This window comes from Giraffa tippelskirchi, chromosome 9 (genome assembly GCF_054371585.1).
Source record: "Giraffa tippelskirchi isolate mGirTip1 chromosome 9, T2T-mGirTip1v1.2.pri, whole genome shotgun sequence".
Taxonomy (NCBI): domain Eukaryota; kingdom Metazoa; phylum Chordata; class Mammalia; order Artiodactyla; family Giraffidae; genus Giraffa; species Giraffa tippelskirchi.
In genome coordinates, this window is record NC_137283.1 from 56,459,386 (window position 1) to 56,479,486 (window position 20,101).

Here is a 20,101-nt window from a genome sequence, read left to right on the forward strand (position 1 = left end):
ACTGTAGCCCACCAGGCTCCTCTGTCTATAGAATTGTCCAGGCAAGAATACTGGAGTGAGTTGCCATTTCCTTCTCCAGGGGATCTTCCTGACCTAGGGATTGAACTCGGGTCTCCCGCAATGCAGGCAGATTCTTTACCATCTGAGCCACCAGGGAAGCCCGGCAACCTAATAAAGGGCATCTGCAAAAACTGGCACCAGGGTTGTACCTGCGTGCAACAGGGGCAAGAAATGAGCGTGCTGTGGACTCTGTCTTTACAGTCTCCGAGGGAGTCTGATGGGGCAGAGGGTCATGCCAGCCGTGGTCTCCGGGCCTTTGCACTCACCTGTGCTTTTGCCAGAATGCCCTTCTCGCAGTTATTCAGGGACCCCGTGGTGGCACCTCCTCCTCACACTTCCCCCCCGAGTGAGGCTCCCTTCAGCATCCAGGTGGAAACCGCAGCCTTTCCCTTCCCTGTCTTCTGTTTGTCCACAGCCCTGTTTTCTGAGATCTCACCTTCTCTTACTCATTTGTCTGTTCTTGTGCTCCTCCTACCAAAAAGGAAGCTCCATGAAGGGGGGAGTTAATGTATAGCTGGTACTTTGTTGTGTTCCCAGAGCCTCGAAAGTACCTGGAACATTGCACGAAACCCAATAAATATGGGTTTGTGAATGAATAAATGAGTTCATTAGGGACCCCAAGGAGGACCAGCTGTGGGGTCAGCATAAGCTCAGGGATGGCGGGGGGACCTAGGGGGAAGGAGCACTTTGGAGCAGAAGTCAAGCCTCAGGCTCCCGCCAGCGGTGAAACGCACCTCTGACCTGAATCTTTGTCTTTGCTTGGGGCTCTGAGGATGTCTGTCTGTGGTTGGGCGTGGGGCCCTGCCAGCAGGGATCAGGGTCAGGCTTCATTCAAGGAAGCGGATGGACAGGTCAGGCATCAGTGATCACAATCTAGAAGGACCCATGTTCTCTTCCTTCCTTTAAAAATCAAAAGTTCTTGTGGCTGGAATCTCACCAAACACCTCAGGGCCAGAAGCCCTTCATTTGGGCACCTGCTCCTGGTTCCTGAGTTTGAGAGCTTTCTATGTGCGAGGCCCTGTGATAAGATGTCTATCATCCTATCTAATCCACCCCAACCCTTTGCAGCAGGTATCATTTTTCTTCCTGTTGTACAGATGCAGAAACAGAGGCCCAGAGAGGTTGAGTTGTTTGTTCAAGGTCACACAACTGGTGTGTGGCAGCGCCCTCCTGTCCTGGGCCTTCACCTTCTCAGCAGAGAGCAAGGCCATCTCGCCAGCAGCGCCTGTGCCAGGAGCCTGGGGAGGCCCTTGCAGCTCCTCCTGCGGGCCTTGGGGCGAGTGGGTGGGCAGAGAGGGTGGGCAGGCCTGCTGACTGCCGGCTGAGATGCACGAGACGACAGGTGGACAGGCGGAAGCGGCTCTCATCCTTTCTGAGCAGTGGCATCAGTGCATTTAAACTGGGGGCAGAGCCTTTCCTGGTGACCCAGTGGTTAAGCATCCGCCTTCCGATGCAGGGGACGTGGGCTTGATTACCTGGTTAAAGAACTAAGATGCTACATGCCATGGGTCAACTAAGCCTGTGGGCCGCAGCTAGAGAAAAGCCTGCACCCTGCCACAAAGGACCGGTGCAGCCAGCATAAACAGAAATTTTAAAATAATTAAAACAGCAATCAGAAAAACTAGGGGCAGAGGAAGGCTCTTGTGCAGAAAAGCCATTGAGCCTGAACCTGCTTCTTTGGCAAACACGAGGCTGTATCCAAATGACCTGGCTGTTGGGGCCGGTTCCCGCGTGGGCATCTCACCTTCTGCCCCACGTGGACCCTGTCTTCTCTGTCGAGTGCCCAGCCTCTCTGAGCCCGCCAGGGTCAGGCCGGGGAAGCCGTTGTGGCCCACTTGGCATCTTTCTCTCTTTCCCTGCGCTCCTCACCTGGGCCCTCCCCAAGCAGCGTGGGCACAGCCTGGTTGTTAGAGCTCCGGCCAGCCTTGTGGAGGCCACTCGGTCATCGTCTGAGATACCCTGGAGCTGGCGGCTGATGGACAGACCTCGCCCCTCGCAGCTGCCCCAGGAATGCACTCTGGTATTTCCTCCCCAAACTTCAGCCACTCAGCCACTGTCAGCGGTGTTGCCTCTTTAATGTCCTGCCTGTACTAGAGCTTACTGTTTCCTTCAAAATGACTACCTCTGTGAACACTGGAGATGTTCCTCAGTATTAACATTTGGGAACTCATACGTTTGATACATTTGTTTCTCCTGAAACAGTAAAGATGAATGTGTGCTGATTAAAAGACATAAAGACTCAATCTAAAAATAGTTCATCTGTGGTGCTGTGTGTTTCTGGGGAAAACACGTGTGTAGTGTGAGGACTGTCTGATCTGGGGTCACACAGACATAGCTATAACCACTGGCCCTGCCACTTATGGCTGTGTGGCTTTGGGGAAATTACTCAACCTCTCTGAGTCTCAGTTTGCTTTTATCCACACATGTCTACTGGAGGGTTAAGTAATCTGATGGATCGAAGGATTCAGCTCTGGGCTTAACACAGGGTAGACAGTTCCTTTCATTATCTTCTGTGCCCTCCCTATATTGGTCAGGTTCTCCAGAGACCCAAAATTAATAGGAGATATATATGTGGCTTCCCAGATGGCGCTAGTGGTAAGGAATCCACCTGCCAAAGCAGGAGACGTAGAGACATGGGTTCAATCCCTGGGTCGGGAAGATCCCCTTGAGGAGGGCACGGCAACCCACTCCAGGATTCTTGCCTGGAGAATCCCATGGATGGAGAAGCCTGGGGGGGCCACAGTCCATGGGGTCACAAAGAGTCACGACTAAAGTAACTTAGTATAGATGAATGTGGGCTTTTTGTTCTAGTCAGGCCTCAACTGAGTGGGTGAGGCCCACCCACACTGGGGAGGGTAATTTCCTTTACTGGTCTACTGGTTTAAGTGCTAATCTCATTCCCAAACACCCTCAGACACACCCAGAATAATGTCTGACCCAGTAGCTGGGCACCTCATGTCCCAGCCAGACTGACACGTGGAATAAGCCACCGCACGCCCCCAGCACACTTCTGTTTTTAAAAAGAACCGTGTCTGGGTCTCTCTGCATTTGTCGCACGCAAGGAGCTCCTGCCTGTCATCCCCTCTTATCTCCACTCTCTCTGCCTGGCTTGGGCTGCAGGCTGATTAACCATCATGTCTGTGAAGGATGACCCGTCCTCCCTCCGTGGAGGAGGTGATTCTTCTCTTGCCAGGTCCCGGAGGCAGAAGCTTTCCAGAACTGCATACACATGCTCAGCTCTTCCCTTCCCAGCCCAGGAGGGAGCCAGCCTCCTCTGTGGGCAGCTCTCAGGTTGACCCAGAGCTCTGAGACGCAGACACAGCACTTCTGAGGGACTGAGACATGATTCGAACGGCAGGAAACATCCACATTTGGACTTGGACCCCTGTGTCCTGACCCTGGTCCTCAGAGAGGCCCTAAACCAGCCTCTCTTCCTTTTGAGCCTCAGTTCACTCTGGGGGCTGTGGAGGCTCAGTTGGTAAAGAACCCGCCTGCAATGCGGGAGACCTGGGTTGGACCCCTGGGTCGGGAAGATCCCCTGGAGAAGGAAATGGCAACCCACTCCAGGATTCTTGCCTGGAGAATCCCAGGGACAGAGGAGCCTGGCGGGCTACAGTCTGTGGGGTCGCAAAGGGTCACGACTGAGAGACTAACACTTTCACTTCAACACTTGACTCCTCCGTAAAATGAGGGCACAGCACCTCGTTAAATTACATCTAACATTGATGGGAAATACTGTTATTTAGAAGTTAGAATAACACAGGAAAGAACAGAGACTAACACAGTGAACACCCATATTCCTAGGGTCGGAATTAGGCATTGTTAACAGTGTGTGTGTTTGTCTACAGTTTGGCTTTTTTTCGATAAGAAGACGTTATGGGTAGAGCTGCAGCCTCCCTTTGCTCCCCCTCCTAGTTTTCACCCCCCCCCCCCCACAATCCCACTCAGAATTTGGGTTCCAGGGGTCCCTTTCCCTTTCGGATCCCTGAGGAGCACCTTCGAAAGTGCTTTTTCCACTGACTCACGCCAGACTGACTGACACTGGACACCAGGCCCCTGCTGGGCTCTCCGCTCTTAAAGGCACAGCCAGAGCACACGGGCCTCCAAGCATCCTCCAAGGGAACCAGAATAACCCTCTGCGGGGGACAGAAACACCCCTCCAGCCTGTCTTAAACCCTCTAGGTGGTTGGGATGAGCCCGCCAGCTTCAGATGTGGGGTCCTAGGGCCGGGTGAGAGGGGGTGGTGGTGGTGGGGGTGCGCTTTCCAGCCCCCCAGCTCCCTGTGAGGGTGGACCGTGGCTCCCTTGCCCTGAGTTCCCCTGCGTGAGAGCCCCCATCTGCTGGCTGGACCCTGCCGCAGCCCTGGGGGTGGGGGTGGGGGCAGCTGCACTGGCTGCTCTGTGTTATCTCCAGGCTGCACTTACTGCCCTTGTACCCACCCTAAGTGTGAAGAGGAGGGGCTTCTTTAAGAGCCCTTGGCCCAGGCTGGGATTAGGCCCCATCCCCAGGGCTCTCCTCCCCCTGAAGGCCTGCCCCGGGGCCACTCACTGTGAATGCAGGGGCCCCAAGGATGATTGGGATGTTTGGGGTTAAATAATACATGTCATTAAAATTAAGATCAACCAGTGATCAAACTCACCCCCTGCAGTGAAAGTGCAGAGTCTTAACCACTGGGCCACCAGGGAAGTCCCTTCCTACTGCTGTTTAATAAGGCAATGAGGACATTTTAAATGTGATTTGCTGTGTATTTCTTATCGGACAGGGCAGCTTCGGCTGTCCCTGTACCTAGCAGAGCCCCCAGCCCGGGAGGCCCTGGATGAGGGATGGGGTGCTCCCGGCCAGGCTCTGGGGGCTGCAGGCATCTCAGGGGCCACCCATGGAGGGCCTGGGCATGGGAGGAGGACTTCAGGCCCCTTGGACTTAAATGAGGGCAGTCTGCTCTTGTCTGCATTGATTTCTTTACTGGGAGAGTGAGATTAATTCACTGCCCTGAGGGAGTGAGAAAAGAGCTTGTCATCCCTGTTCTTGAGGAGCCTGAGGTTCGGGGTTGGGGAGGGATTTATAGCCTAGATTCCTGGCTCCCAGGAGCCATTGAACAAGGTACACTATGTTGTTTCTCAAAGTTAGAAGCAGAAAACGATGAACTGTCTTATTTTTTTAAAACAGACTCTTAAAAAGAGCAGTTTTAGGTTTATTAAACAATTGGAGCCCAAATTACAGCAATTTCCTGTATATACCCCCTCCCCGCACAGCATCCGCCACCATCAACATCCCCCGCCAGATGTGTGCACGTGTGTGTTCAGTTGTGACTGACTCTTTGCGACCTCATGAACTGCAGCCCACCAGGCTCCACTGCTCGTGGAATTTCCCAGGCAAGATACCAGAGTGGGTAGCCATGCCCTTCTCCAGGGGATCTTCCCGACCCAGGGGTCAAAGCCAGATCTCTTGCATTGCAGGCAGATTCTTTACCACTAGCACCACTTGGGAAGCTGTACCTACATGGACACCTTATTGTAATCAAAGTCTGTATATTATGTTACTGTTCACAGTTGGCATTGATTCATTGTAGCCAGCCAAATGTGTCGTGACTTGTATCATTAGAGTATCATACAGAATAGTTTTACTGTCCTAAAAATTCTCTGTGCTCAGCCTATTCATCCCTCACTCCCTTTGTCATTGACTTTTTTTTCTTTTAATGTGGAACAATTTTAAATTTACAGGAAAGTTGCAGAGATAATACAGAGAGTTTCTCTGTACCTTCACCCAGCTTCCCCTACAGTTACCATCCTTCAAGACCAGGAATGTTGAGAAAAGGGCAACAGTAGCGCTGGTGCTTGAGTTAAGTAAACCCTAGATGGCTTGGGTTGCATCAGTGTATCCACGGAGCTCCCTTCTTTGCCGCTGGATCTGAGCCTGCGCCCTCCGTCACCTTGGTCTGCTTGGTCTCTCAGATTGGAGCTCTGTGTTTTCTGTTCTTCTTTCCACGTCAGGTTTTTTGTTTTTGTTTTTTCAAAGTGATGTATAATGCTGTGTTAATTTCCACTCAGTTTTATGTGTCTGTGTGTACGTGTGGGGAGGTCTGATGCCCTTTGAAATCATCTTGGAACAACAAAGCTTCTGCAGTTCTGTGGTGTGGGGCGAGGCTGTGCCCAGGACCTGCTCGCTCCTCCCTGTCTGGGCTCCATCTCTGTTGTCTCCGTTGGTCTCTGAGATGCATCCTTCTCAGGGGATGTCTCTTAGTGCGGGGACCACAGGTGCATTTCCCTGGGGGCTTAGACCTCTGTTTCCCTCAGCCCTGCGTGAGGTTCATTCTCAGAGTAGAGGCGTTGCTACCTCCCGCTGTGTGCTGGGTGTTCGCACTGTCTGAGCATCCGTGCGGAGCTTGCATTGACTTGGAGATGTCTGTTGGGTATATTTCACGCCATTGCCTTTTAACAGCAGAAGTTTCCTTCTGAGTAAACCAGGACACTGAGGCTGCAGGCAGTGAAAGCCCAGGGCAGGGGTGGCAGCCTTGACTCGGCAGTGCCCACTCCCTGCTGGGCACCACGGGGCTGCACACAGCCCTGGGGACCACAGGTGCCCTTCCCTGGGGCCTACCCACCTGGAGCGCACCGAGGGCAGCCCTGACTGTGCTCTGCAAAGTGGGAATCAGATTAGAACGTTCACCTGCTCAAGATGGCCCAGGGGCTGGTCGTCGTCCTCAGAATAAATCCTAGCTCCTTCCTGGGGCCTCCAATGCCTGTTTGCCCTCAGCACCCCGTCTCCTTGCCCTCATCATCCCCCATCTTCCTGACCTCAGCACCTTGACCTCAGCATCCTTGACCTCCCGAGTGGCCCATGCTCACCCAGTGCTTCAGTGTCCACTCTGCTCCTCCTCACTCTCCCCATCTCACCCCACTGGAAACTGCTGTTACCCCAGGTCTCAGGTGAGAAACCTCACGCTAACCCTGGGTGCCTACTTGTCACGCTGTCCCTTCAGCCGGTTACTCCAAGGCCCAAGTCTCCGTGGGAAGTCACGGATTCTGCAGACCCATCCGTTTGAATGTTTACCTGCCCCTCTGCCCGCCTTCACTTGGACCTGAGTGTGCTGGGCCATTGTGCCTGTCGTCATGGCTCCCGTTGGCAGGCTCTGGGTTTGCAGAGCTTTTTGGGGATGGAGGTGACCGTCTGGGAAGCTGCCGTGTGCCCGGCCCAGCCTAGAGATCAGCAGGTACCTGGCCTGTCCTCCTCCCTGGGGACTGTAGACACTCTCCCCACTGAGAGTTATTTCCAGTTCCAGGGAATTATCCTGTCAGGACTGCTGAATGCAGGGGTGTTTCCAAGTATCCCGGCTCCTGTGGGATGAGCTCGGGGCGGGCAGAGCCTGTTCCCAGCAGAGGGGCTCAGCCGCCCAGCTCACCTGAGTCTGAAGCTGGTGGAGCTGTGAGTCTGGGGCAGACGGAGGCCGTGGCTCTGGCTTCTGGTCGCAGCCCTGCCGCTCCAGTGCCTCTCCAATGCCTCTCCAGTGGCTCCAGGGAGCGCGCTCTCATCTTCCCGCTGCAGGTCATCGACCCGGCCGGAGGTGGCCAGCATCGAGCCGCTGAGCCTGGACGAGCAGCAGTGCTCCCGCAGGGCAGTGGTGCAGGCCCGCCTGTCCCAGCCCGCCCGCCTGACCAGCATCATCTTCGCAGAGGACATCAGTAAGGGCTTCTGGGCCTGGCCCTGGCTGGGATGGGGGAGGCGGGGAGGCGGGGACACCCTTCTGAGACCTCAGGCTGCTGGGGCTGTGGAGCCGGTGGTCCGGCACACTTTCTCTTCTCTTGTTGGGTCACAGGACGCCTGTAGAGTGGGTGGGGGGGTCACCAAGCAAGCAGCACCCAGCCCAGTCCCTCCTGCCAGTGCCGTGTTCCACTTTCCCTCCCATGGAGGAGGGGGGCTTCCATTTCTAAGTTGTTACTTGTCACCAAAATAACTCGTAATGGACATTGATTCAAAATGAAGAGATTTGTGCAACGTTCACTTCCCCATGTTTAATTTACCATATTATGGTCATAAGGGGCTTCCCAGGTGGCACTAGTGGTAAAGAACCTGCCCTCCACTGCAGGAGACGTAAGAGTTTGATCCCTGTGTCAGGAAGATCCCCTGGAGAAGGAAATGGCAACCCACTCCAGTACTCTTGCCTGGAAAATTCCGTGGACAGAGATGCCTGGCGGGCTACAGTCCAGGGGGTCACAGAAAGTGCTCAGAAAACAATGAATTTTCCATTGTGCTTTCCCCCACTAAGATGGCATGAAAAGGTTCCCATTTTATTGTAGGGTTATTTTTAATGGCTGAGTAACTAGCATTCCCCATACTGGATATTCAGATCGTTTTCTGATGTTTGTTTGTGTTATATAAGAAAATGTTACACAAGAGAACAATTTTGGGTTCTTTCAGGTTATTTCCTGCCAAGGATAGAGTCCCAGCTTTACTGGGTCACAGCCTATGTAAATATTTTTAAGACTTTTGATAATGAGGCTGAATGACTTTCTCAGAAAGTTAAGCGTGTACAAGTAGTTTTATATGATGCCTGGGGAACAGTCGGAATGATTTTTTATCACAAGCTGTTAATTTTTTACCCTAGAGGATTCTCCAGGTAATGCCATTTATGTCTCTTATTGATGGAGCAAGCAAAAACATCTGTGTGGGTGTGCACACACTCTTATATACCAGAGTGAGAAAGGCATGGCGACCCACTCCAGTGTTCTTACCTGGAGAATTCCATGGACAGAGGAGCCTGGTGGGCTACAGTCCATGGGGTCGCAAACAGTCAGACACGACTGAAGTGACTTAGCACGTAGTTGATAGTGTTATGCAGAAACGGTGTACACACACACAAATGCACAAACTCGGAGTGTAATTCCTGATCTCAGGGCAGGGACAGGCGTTCAGAGCAGCATCGTCCTTTTGGGTGCTAACTCGTCATACCAGAGCCCTTGTCGGGGAGCTCAGTGGTCACAGCCTGAGCAAAACTAGGAAGTCTAGGAACAGTGTTTTGCCACCGTCTTAAAAAATCATGTATTCACTCATTTATTTGGGGCTGTGCTGGGCCTTGGTGGCTGCTCTGGCTTTTTCTGTAGCTGCGGTGAGCGAGGGCTGCTGGCTGGCTGCTCTTCTCCCGGCTTCTCAGTGCGGTGGCTTCTCTGGCTGTGGAGCATGGGCTCCAGGGCGCGTGAGCTCAGTAGTTGTGGCTCCTGGGCTTAGCTGCCCCACAGCATGTGGGATCTTCCCGGACCAGGGATCGAACTCGCGTCTCCTGCATTGGCAGGCGGATTCTTGACCCCTGAGCCACCGGGGAAGCCCCTTGCAGCTTTAAATGCTGGTGCCTGGGGTGGAAAAGTACAAGATGGACAACAAATGTGCCTGCAAAGCCCTTACTTCCTGGATGTCTGGGGTGACTCTCAGGCTGAGTGAGGCTCCAAAGGGTGCCTTGGTTCTTCCAGCCCTGTTTTTTGGGGGTCGTTGGTCATCCCCAATCTTTGCCAAAGCATGAGACCACCCACCCTGCAAGGCGCTGGAGGGGGTGTGGGCTTCCCACTAGCTGACCGTGCACTCCCGCCTGCAGCCACCGGCCAGGTCCTGCGTTGTGACGCCATCGTGGACCTCATCCACGGCATTCAGATCGTCTCCACCACCCGCGAGCTCTACCTGGAGGATGCCCCGCTGGAGCTGAAGATCCAGGCCCTGGACTCAGAAGGTGAGGCCACCGGGCTCTCCACCCTCCCCTTGCCCGCGGCCCACTCTCTCCTGGGGGGCTGCTCTGGCCAGAAGGGTGACGCGCCACAGGTCAGGACCGCCTCTGAATGGACACCAGGCCCCTGGGAGCAGCAAGGCTGCAGCCCCGACACCACAGGGCCTGGAGGTCGGCCCTGTACCTGGACGGACTCTGGGGGTACAGCTTGTCTTTGGGAAGCGACAGCATCGTCTGGGCAGCGGTGGGAGCTGAGAGCGGCTCGCAGGGTCAGTGCCGTGACCAGCAAAGGCCTTGAGGGCTGGGCTTGGCTTCCTCATCCAGACTGCATGTGAGCATGTGTGCCTGTGTGTGTGTGTGTTGTGGGCGATGGATGCGTCTACGCTGCCAGCCCCATGCACCATCTTTCCCTTTGTAATAGAGCATTGACTTGTTCCAGGCTGGGATTCTTCTTTCAATGTCTGTTTTGCTGGGTGGCAGACTGCCCCGGCTGTAGGCCGACCTCTTAGTCAAGGAACAAAGGGAGTATTTGTAGGTGGAGGTTTTGTTGAAGGAAGTAGGTCAGGCCCAAAGACATCTTTTCAACAAAGGAGCTTCTAAAACTTGCAGTCCAAGTCAAGTCTCACCTTGTCTTTGAAATCTCTCCTGATCGCTCTTGCCCTGCTTTTAGAAACACTTTTCCAGATTGGGGTTTCTCGGGCTCGTGGGGTTGACATTTGGGGCAGATAAGCCTTTGCGGTGGGGGCTGCCCAGGACATGCATGACAGGCTGGTCAGCAGCGTCCCTGGTCTCTGCCCTGGATGCCAGGGGCACCCCCTGAGCTGTGACAACCAAGACTGTCTCCCAGCCATCGCCAAATGTCCTTTGGGGTCAGAATCCTGTTTTGGAGTGTCTCCAAGCCGTCTTTCCTCTCTGCATCATTCATCTGGTGAGCTGCCCAGCTTCTCTGAACTGCCCTCTGATCGGTGAGACTGACATGGAGATGCTTACCTCGTTGTGAGGACCGACCTGGTGAGCGGATGGGAAGGGTCCAGCCCCGCCTGGCGTGTGGTGGGTGCTCAGTCCACTGGGTGTCAGTGGAGTGGGTTCTGCCTCCGGAGTTCTGATGGGTATTGGGGTGCAGCTGGGGTAGGGGGGCGTCTCAGGCTGGGGGTCCATGTGTAGGTGAGGCCCCACGTGCACCCCAGAAGGCGCTGTCTGTAATCACACGGGGGGCAAAGGGTGAAGGGACCACAGGTTGGGGGAGCAACCCCATGGGGCTCAGAGGCAGGGCGTGGAGATCACAGGTCAGGATGGTTTCTTAGAAGCTGTGATGCTTGAGCCTCGAGAGGTGAAGGGTCTGCCAGGTGGGGACCCTGTTTCATCCTTGAGACTGAAATTGGAGAGGCCATACTGCTGTCTCCTGCTGCTGAGTTTTTCCTGGGCGCTGGGGTCTGCGCCAGGGTCTGGGGTCTATTTTTTTGGCCTGAGGCCATCTGCAGGGTGCCTGTCTTGGGTTCATGTTTTTCTGATCTTTCCCAGCCTGCAGGCACCTGGTGCCTGGGCAGCACTGGGCGGCTCTGGTCCCCCAGACGCCCCCACCCCCGTCCTGACACCCAGGTTCTGCTCAGACCACCTCCCATCCCCTTCTGGATCTCTGCTTTCAGAGTCCCAGCCCCTCTGGTCACAGCCCCCCCACCCCCGCCTCCCCGTGATATCCTGTCCTCAGGGGCTCCCAGGGTAGGGTGAGTCCCTTCCCTGTGAAACCCCTCAGCGCTTCCCGACCCAGCCTTGGGCTGCAGGCACTTTTCACTCTGCCTTTGGGCAGGGTTGGGATCACTTCATTCCCTCTTTGACATTGGACTTTGGTCCAGCAAATGTTCGTTCATGTTTGCTTAGCGTTTTCCAGCTGCCCTCCTGAGACCAAGGTGGGGGGTGCCAGCTCCAGAGACTGGGTCCTGGCATTTCTTCATTACTGTGAGCACTTGGCTCACAGTAGGGCTAATAGATACTTTTGAAACAGACAAGCACCCAAGCCGGCAAATTCCTGCTGACCATGTGGGTCCTGCAGCCTGTGTTGCAGGGAGGCACCCTTGCTTGCTGTCCGCTCTGAGAAGTCACACTGAGACCGCTTGCTGTCTGCTGTGGCTTCATTTCGTCTCCCAGACGTCAGGGCCAGCTTCACGCAGGGCTGTGTGCTCCACAGGGCCCCAGGCTTGATTTAACGCTACACTGCTGCCGTCTTGAAATTTTAACGCGTTTCTTTTCGCGCTTGTGTGTGGTGAGTGGGGTCCGCTGGGACTTGGAGCCTCAGGGACTTGAGATCCTACTTCCCTGCCACCTCCTTGCCCCCTGGGTTCCCTGCCGCCTGTGCCCTGTCCCCTGGTATCCTGGGTCCTGCCGGGTCTCCCTCCTAGTGCTTGCCCCATGACGACAGCCACCTTCCATCCCCCTGGGCTGGACGCATGCACACCAGGGTGTGTCAGGTGGAGCACAGCCAAGGCCTTTCCTGTCCCAGGACCCGTCTGGTCCAGCGGCTGCATTTTGGCCAGAGTGAGCCTCTCCCCTGGCCTCACTCGGCTTCCGAGCACATCTGGGCACAGGCTTTAGAGGTTTAGCATGGGGGTCGGGGGGACGGGAAGGAGAGACGTTGACCCCATTTCCCTGGGGCCTGCTCAGCCGGGACGAAGTGTGTTGGTTCAGTAGCTGGCAGGGGGGACCCCAGTAGCTGGCATGTCCGAGTGTAACCCAAGTTGCGGGGCAGGGACTCTGGGTGCCTCTGAGGGTCTGCCCTCATGTTGGGGTATCTGTGCCCTTCAAGGAAGTGCCCCTTCATCCGGCCCTGGGTCTGGGGCTGCCTCTGCCTCCTTCCAACCGCCCCAAGTCTGACTTGCCTCCTGGCACCTTCCCTGCCTTTGGGATGAGGGCCCCGAGTGAACCAGGGCCCTGCAAACCAGGCGCTGACCCCACGTGTGCACCTCCACATGTGGGCAAAACTTCCAGAAGCCCACGGGCGCTTTCTGCTCTAGAAACGGTCCCACAGTCATCCCTCCCTTCACATCTGAACATGCAGACGGGAAAGGATTTTGACACTGAAAAACAGAGCTCCAGCGTAGCCACTGAAATGGATGAAGACAGGGATTTCCTGTCGCCAAATTCCAGGTTAAGAGACCCTCGGAGGCTCCTCTAGCCTTCGTCTCCTTGTCCTCAGAAGGCCGTGGTGAACTGGCTGACACCCTTCTGGCCCCTCGCTGGGGGCACTGTCTCCTTTCGGTCTTCTCAACAGCCCTAGACCTCAGAGGTGGGCTGGAGCAGACTCTCAGGCCTGTCTGACTCTAAATGCCTTGATCTTCGCACTGTAGAAAGAGCTTTTTGAGGCCCCCGAGGCTCTGTTTTGGGGGCTGGCCGGCTGGGGAATATCCATAGATGATTGAGGTGGAGCAGGAGAGACAGTAGGGTGTGGTGTGGAGTGTGGCAAGCCGGCCGGAGAGGCTGGGCCAGCCGCGGGTCGCTAGAGGAAGAAGGGCCCAGGCCGCTGGATCTTCGGACTTGTGAACTTGGAAGTTGGATAGATACATTGCATTTCTTCATTTGAAATTATGGGAACCAGTGGAAAGGGGTAAGATCAAAATCACCTGGGGTAAAGGCAACCGTAGCTCCTGGCAGGTCAGGCCTTTGAGCCCCAGTTTTCATCTTCTGCCCTGTTTCTGAGTGTCTGTGTAGCAGCACTAGGCATTGCCCTTACCCTGAGAAGGTGTTTACAGAGAGTTTCAGACCCTCCCTGAGTCCTGCTCCTCCAGAAATCATCGCCTAGTCACGTGCTGGCTTCCGCCTGTTCTCATGTCTGGTCCAAGGCATGCCGACGGCAGTCAGGACTTCAGAGCGGAGGCCAGCTGTGCGAGGCCCCCCTCCTCCACCCGGGACCAGGGGTCTTGGCATCTCGGGGAGGAGACAGGATGGGCACGTGAAACCAGACACCCGGGGTTCCTCTCCCAGCATGGGGAGGTGACGGGGGGTTGACTCACAGTCTCAGGAGCCACTGTCTAGACTGAAAAGCACTTACCCACTCGAGGGGTGATGGATGCAGAGGCGGGACAGGCAACAGGAAGGACACAGTGTGTCCCTGGGAGACCTGGGCTTGCAGGAGCTCAGCCCCACTCGGTCACGTGACCCTGATCCTTTACGCCTCGGTTTCCCCTCCAGGAGGGAGGCTGGAGATGGGGCCCCCTCCTCCTTGGGAGTTAACTCGGGTGCACCCCCCCCACCCTGCTCCACTCCTGCAGGAAACACGTTCAGCACCCTGGCCGGGCTGGTCTTTGACTGGACAATCGTGAAAGACACGGAGGCCGACGGCTACTCAGACACCCACAACGCGCTCCGGTAAGAGGCACCTGCCTTTGAAGGGAGGCGGGAGGGAGGGTGGGTTGGGGACTTTCACCCTCTGTCGCTGTTAGCGCCCCCGTCAGCGAGGATCCCAGGCCGGTCCCCAGGCTGCCGGCCAACGTGCACCAGGACAGATCAGTGTTCAGCCCGCACAGCTGTGCAGGAGCCTTGTCCCGGGGTGTGTTGTGGGGGCTGTTGTTGAGGATGCTGGGCTGTCCAGCTGTGGCAGAGACAACTCATCCTGATAACCGGAGCTGTCACGGGGTGCCGGGGAGGGGTGGGGGGGCCCCAAAGTGAGGTAAGTGGGTAACATTTCCAGCTGGGAGGTCCCTCCAGCAGTGACAGCCTCCAGGCACAGGAGGCTGCCTGTCCCAGCACAGGGCGGGGGGCCAGTACTGCAGACAGACGGACCCCTTGTGAGATGGACTCGCTCCTCATCTTGACTCGGCCGGTCCTCCCGACAGCATGTGGCTTATGTTCCACTGTTTGCTTGCCTCAGATTGGTAAGGGGTGGAGCTGGACTTGAACTGTTCTGATCTGTGTGAATCCTCACTGCGCCGAGTGGTGGCCACTGGCCCCACCCAGGCTGTTCACACTCACAGTAGGGAAGATGGAGGGTTCTGGTCCCTGATGCACTGACCACATCAGATGCTCGTTAGCTGTGTGGCTGGTGTTACCCCACACTGGACAGGGCAGACAGAGCGTTTCCATTGGTGGAAGTTTCTGCTGGCCAGCACTGGTGCGCTCCCAGAGCCTGGGCTAATATCCCCTGATATGAGGTGGCTCAGTGGTAAAGAACCCACCTGCCAATGCAGGAGACACGTAGACGTGGGTTCGATCCCTGGGTTGGGAAGATCCCCTGGAGGAGGAAATGGCAACCCACTTCACTATTCTTGCCTGGGAAATTCTGTGGACAGAGCAGCCTGGTGGGCTATAGTCCATGGGGTTGCACAGAGTTGGACGCGGCTGAGCGACTAAACGACAACAACAAAATGCTGCATTGTGTTGTGTTGTATTAAATACAATTTTGGGAGGAGGAAGACTTACTTTTTAAAAATTTGTAGCAATTTTCAGCCTAAGAAAAGTTGCAAGTACAATACAGGAAATGGATTCCCCAAACCATTTGAGAGCAAGCAGCCAGCCTGGTGGCTGTGACCCCGAATTATTTTAGTGTGCATTTACCACCTCTTAGGACATTTTCCTGCATATCGACGAGACAGCCATCACAGTTAGGGAATTAACACTAATGCCTGCAATCACTAGACCTCATTCAAGTTTTGCCAGTTTATCCCATTTGTAGCAAAACACGCAGCTCAGGGTCACCTGCCTCAAGTTGTCCTGTCTCTCCTAGTCTCCGTCAACCTGGAGACTTGGTCCAGTTTCTTGGTCCTTCTTTGACTCTCGAGATGTGGGACTTGTGAAGATTGTAGTCTAGATATTTTGTAGACCTTCCCCCATTCCAGGTTTATCTGACGTTCCTTCTGATTAGACCCAGAGCTCTGCATCTTTGCAGGAACATCACCAGAGGCGAGATTCCGCATTCTCACTGCATCTTATCATAAAGCAGCACTGACTTTGTTCTCTGTCGTCCCTCGGGCAGGGTGGTATCTGCCTGGTGCCCCACTCTGAAGTCACTTTCTACTCCCTTGCAATTAATAACTTTTTTATGGGAGTTATGAGTCTGACCTCTTATTTACACTTTCAAAAGTCCAGCTCAGGGCTTCAGGAAGCACTGGGGCTCAGCTCACGGCCATTTCCACAGCAGACACCCTCACACCCTGACACATGTAAGCCAGGTTGCCCTCCTGGCTCAGAGCTCTCTGGGGGCTGGGCTGTCAGCCTCCACCTCCTGAATGAGCTCTGGAACTCCCAGTGTCTTGTAAGCCCAGAGTGCAGGCTTTAGGTCAGAGAGACCTGGCGTCCAGTCCTGACCTTGTCGTGTCCTGCCTGTGGCCGTCATCAAGGACAGTGACCACCTGAGCACCAGCTTCCTCCTCCAGCAGATGGAGGCGTCAACCGTGCCCACTTCCAGGGGTGCCAGGTGGGGAGCATGTTGACGGGATGAGAGCCCGTCTCCAGGCCCTGCACACACTAGGTGTTCAGGAATTGCTGGCTGCCTGCCCTCCTCCACCAGCCCTGTTTCCTGCCCTGACAGCCCCCGAGCTTCCAAGCACTGGACGTGAGCCGAATGCTGACCCAAGTCCAAGAGTGCTAAGAGTGTTGGAACCAGAGTGTCTTGGACTTTTATTCAATTCAGCATGTGATTATTTACAATAGCTAGGACGTAGAAGCAACCTAGATGTCCATCGACAGAGGAATGGATAAGGAAGTTGTGGTACATATACACAAGGGAGTATTACTCAGCTGTAGAAAGGAACGCATTTGAGTCAGTTCTAATGAGGTGGATGAACCTAGAGCCTGTTATACAGAGTGAAGTAAGTCAGAAAGAGAAAGACAAATATCATCTATTAACGCATATATATGGAATCTAGAAAGATGGTACTGATGATCCTACATGCAGGGAAGAAAAGGAGACAAACATGAAGAACAGACTTGTGGACACGGGGAGAAGAGGAGGGTGGGATGATTTGAGAGAATAGCATTGAAACCTACACAGATGTACCTGGTGGCTCAGACTGTAAAGAATCTGCCTGCAGCAGGAGACCTGGGCTCCATCCTTGGGTTGGGAAGATCCCCTGGAGAAGGACATGGCAACCCACTCCAGTGTTCTTTGGCTTCCCAGGTGGCGCTAGAGGCAAAGAACCCACCTGCTAGTGCAGGAGACGTCAGAGACACAGGTTCGATCCCTGGGTGGGGAAGACCCCCTGGAGAAGGAGATGACAACCCCCTCCAGTATTCTTGCCTGGAGAATCCCATGGACAGAGGCGCCAGGTGGACTACAGTTCATAGAGTCGCAAAGAGTCACAAAAACAACACTACTGAAGTGACTAAGCATATACATTACCAAATGTAAAATAGATAGGCAGTGGGAGTATGCTGTAAGATGCAGGGAGCCCAAACCTGGTGCTCTGTGACAACCTAGAGGGGTGGGGTGGGGAGGGAGACGGGAGGGGGGTTCAAGAGGGAGGGGGCGTATGTATACCTACGGCTGATTCATGTAGATGTATGGTGAAAACTATCACAATATTGTTAAGTAATTATCCTCTAAAAAATAAAACAAGATCAAAAAAAAGAACCAAAACTTTTCTGTATGCGAAGAAAAAACATTTCAGCACGCAATACCTTGTGAAATGATGAGGAAATGAATCACCGCAGCGCTGGGCAGATCTTGGGGAGGATGAACATGTCTGACTGCTCTCGTTCGGGCGGAATGGGGGGCTTATTTATAGATCTCAGGCTGTCAGGAAAGACTCAGGCTGGCCCCGCTTGCTCTCCCTCACTCCAGGGGTTTCCCCCATCCCGAATTCTCCCTCCCTTCTTCCCACAGCCTAACTGGAGGGTTAGGGTAGGATGCAATGTGATCCCTTGTTTTCCTGACACTTGAGGGGTCATTGCTGAACCATTTCCCAGATGCAGGAGCTGGCCGGGGAGGAGACTGGGACTAGTGGGGAGCCCTGGCTGGGCCTCTGATCTTGGGGCTCACCTTTCACGTCTGTGAGACCAAAGCTTTGAGTGAGTGAAAGTCGCTCAGTCATGTCCAACTCTTTGCAACTCCATGGACTGTAGCCCACCAGGCTCCTCTGTCCATGGGATTCTCCAGGCAAGAATACTGGAGTGGGTTGCCATCTCCTCCTCCAGGGGATCTTCCCTACCCAGGGATCAAACCTGGGTCTCCTGCATTGCGGACAGATTCTTTACTGTGTGAGCCACCAGAGAAGCCCTCAGCTAAGTGGGCAGTCCTCAAATTTCAGTGCCTGCCTTTGATCATAATCACAGCTGGATGTTTATAAAATGCAGGTTCCCAGGCTTCGTGCAGACCAAGGGCCAGGCCAGGGACTGAGATCCCAGGTGTTTCCTGGGGACGCTGGAAGTTCTGAGGCAGGATGTTCTGGGGACGGTTTTCTAGGCAACACCCACTGGGTCATTTATGTGGTGCCTGGCAGCACACGGAGGAGCCACCTAGAGGGAGTGTGTGAGGTTCCTGGTTCCACGCATCAGGGCTGAGCACACGCTCCTTTTCCAGCATCCTGACATTCCTGGAGTCCACCTACATCCCCCCCTCGTACATCTCAGAGATGGAGAAGGCGGCCAAGCAGGGCGACACCATCCTGGTGTCCGGGCTGAAGACGGGCAGCTCCAAGCTCAAGGCGCGCATCCAGGAGGCTGTGTACAAGGTGGGCACAGGCAGCCCTGGGCTCCGGGGCGGGATCTGGACGCCTGGGCCCCTGGCGTGTCTACTAGCGGAGAGGAGAGGCCGTATGGGGACCAGGGTCTGGTGTGAGCCGTGCTTGGGAACGGTGGCCAGGGTACCCGCGCCGCCATTGCTGCACTCCCAAGGCGGCCCCTCAGTTTCCAGGGAGGCCCAGGAGCCATGAGGTTGGCGTTAACTGGCTTACTTTCAGCGGCTCCCCTGCCTGCTCCCCAGGCATTCGGGGCCCCCAGTGTCCACCGGCCACTTCACCTTGTGCCCCGTCCTTGAGCCCCAACTGCTGGCTGCTTTCCAGAAAGATCAGGTTCCGGGGTGCGCTGCCTCCTGCTGTGCTCTGGGGTGGTAGCTGGTTAAGAACTTCTTGGCTGGTTCTGGTCCTGTGGAACCTGAGAGCCCGTGTCTGGGCACCAGAGCCAGGCATGGAGACGTGTCGTCTGGCAGCAGCTGCCAGAGTCAGGGCACCAGAGATGGGTGCTTCCCCCCTTCTGTAAGAGCCAGGTGGGCTCGACTGAGGCTGGGAGTGTGCGGTGCCGCCCCTGCCCCCCCCCGAGAGCTCTCTGGGGCCCCTCTGGGCAGGCCGACGGGCCTCTTTCCCAGAAAGGCTGGGCTTGTTGGTCTGCTGTCTGTGCAGTGCCCTGGGTGGGGGGGGTTTCTGCCAGGAACGGTCTCTCCAATTGTAACAGTCCTGTGGGGTCCAGGAGCTCAGCACCCCCACCTCAGCCCCCAGCATGCGGTGATCTGGGGTGTTTCCTGGGTGGTAGCTACAAAGCTGGGTGGAGATATGAGAACTGCGGCACCGGTGGGGAGGAGTGGATCTGAGCTCCGGGGCATGGGTCCCGGAGGGTCCACTGGCAGGAACGAGTCTAGTGGGCGATGAGTCTCTGTCACATCACATCTGGGCATCTCCTTTCTTCCTTCCTTTCTTCTTCTTTCCTTCCTTCCTTCCTTTCTGATATTTTGGCCCCACCACATGGCTCGCGGGATCTGAGTTCCCTAACCGGGGATTGAACTCATGCCCTCAACTGCGGAAGTGCTGAGTCCTAACCCAATGGACCACCAGGGAATTCCCTGGGCACTTTCCACGGGCTGTGCCTGCTCTGGGCCCCGGGCGGTGGGTTTCTGCACAGCCGGGCCCTTCAGGGACATCTGCCAGTCCCCACAGCCCCTCTGGTCTTTTTTTCCCATAATTACATTTATTGATTTCTGGCTGTGCTGGGTCTTCATGCTGTGCGGGCTTTTCTCTGGTTGCAGAGATCGGGGGCTACCGTCTGGCTGCGGTGCGCAGGCTTCTCCCTGAGGTGGCTTCTCTCTCTGCAGAGCCTGGGCTGTAGGTGTGTGCGCTTCAGGAGCTGCCGCTCGCCGGCTCTAGAGCACAGGCTCAGTGGCTTTGGTGCCCGGGCTTGGTGGCTCCGTGGCATGTGGGGTAGTCCCGGATCAGGGATCAAACCCGTGTCTCCTGCAGATTCTGGCAGATTCCTCACCACTGAGCCACCAGGGAAGCCCCCGACTCAGGTCTTTAAGACCAGAAGTTTGGGGAGCTCATCTCTCAGATGCTGGTGGAGAGAGATGGAGAGCCTGACGTGAGATGTGAACCCTTCCCTCCTCAGGGAGAAGCCCGGCTTTGGGTTCCCTGTGAATGT

The 20,101-nt window shown here is 55.4% G+C and overlaps 1 protein-coding gene across 3 annotated transcripts in view; it reads left to right on the forward strand.

Moving 5' to 3' along the window:
• NUP210 (nucleoporin 210) overlaps positions 1-20,101 on the forward strand; it is a 114,537-nt gene that overhangs the window by 31,104 nt on the left and 63,332 nt on the right. For all 3 annotated transcript variants that reach the window (XM_081526488.1, XM_081526486.1, XM_081526487.1), the window contains exons 2-5: positions 7,603-7,739; positions 9,644-9,775; positions 14,032-14,128; positions 18,276-18,426. In XM_081526488.1, coding sequence (XP_081382614.1) covers positions 18,328-18,426 — 99 coding nt within the window. In that variant the 5' untranslated portion in view covers positions 7,603-7,739; positions 9,644-9,775; positions 14,032-14,128; positions 18,276-18,327. The remainder of the gene's footprint in view (positions 1-7,602; positions 7,740-9,643; positions 9,776-14,031; positions 14,129-18,275; positions 18,427-20,101) is intronic.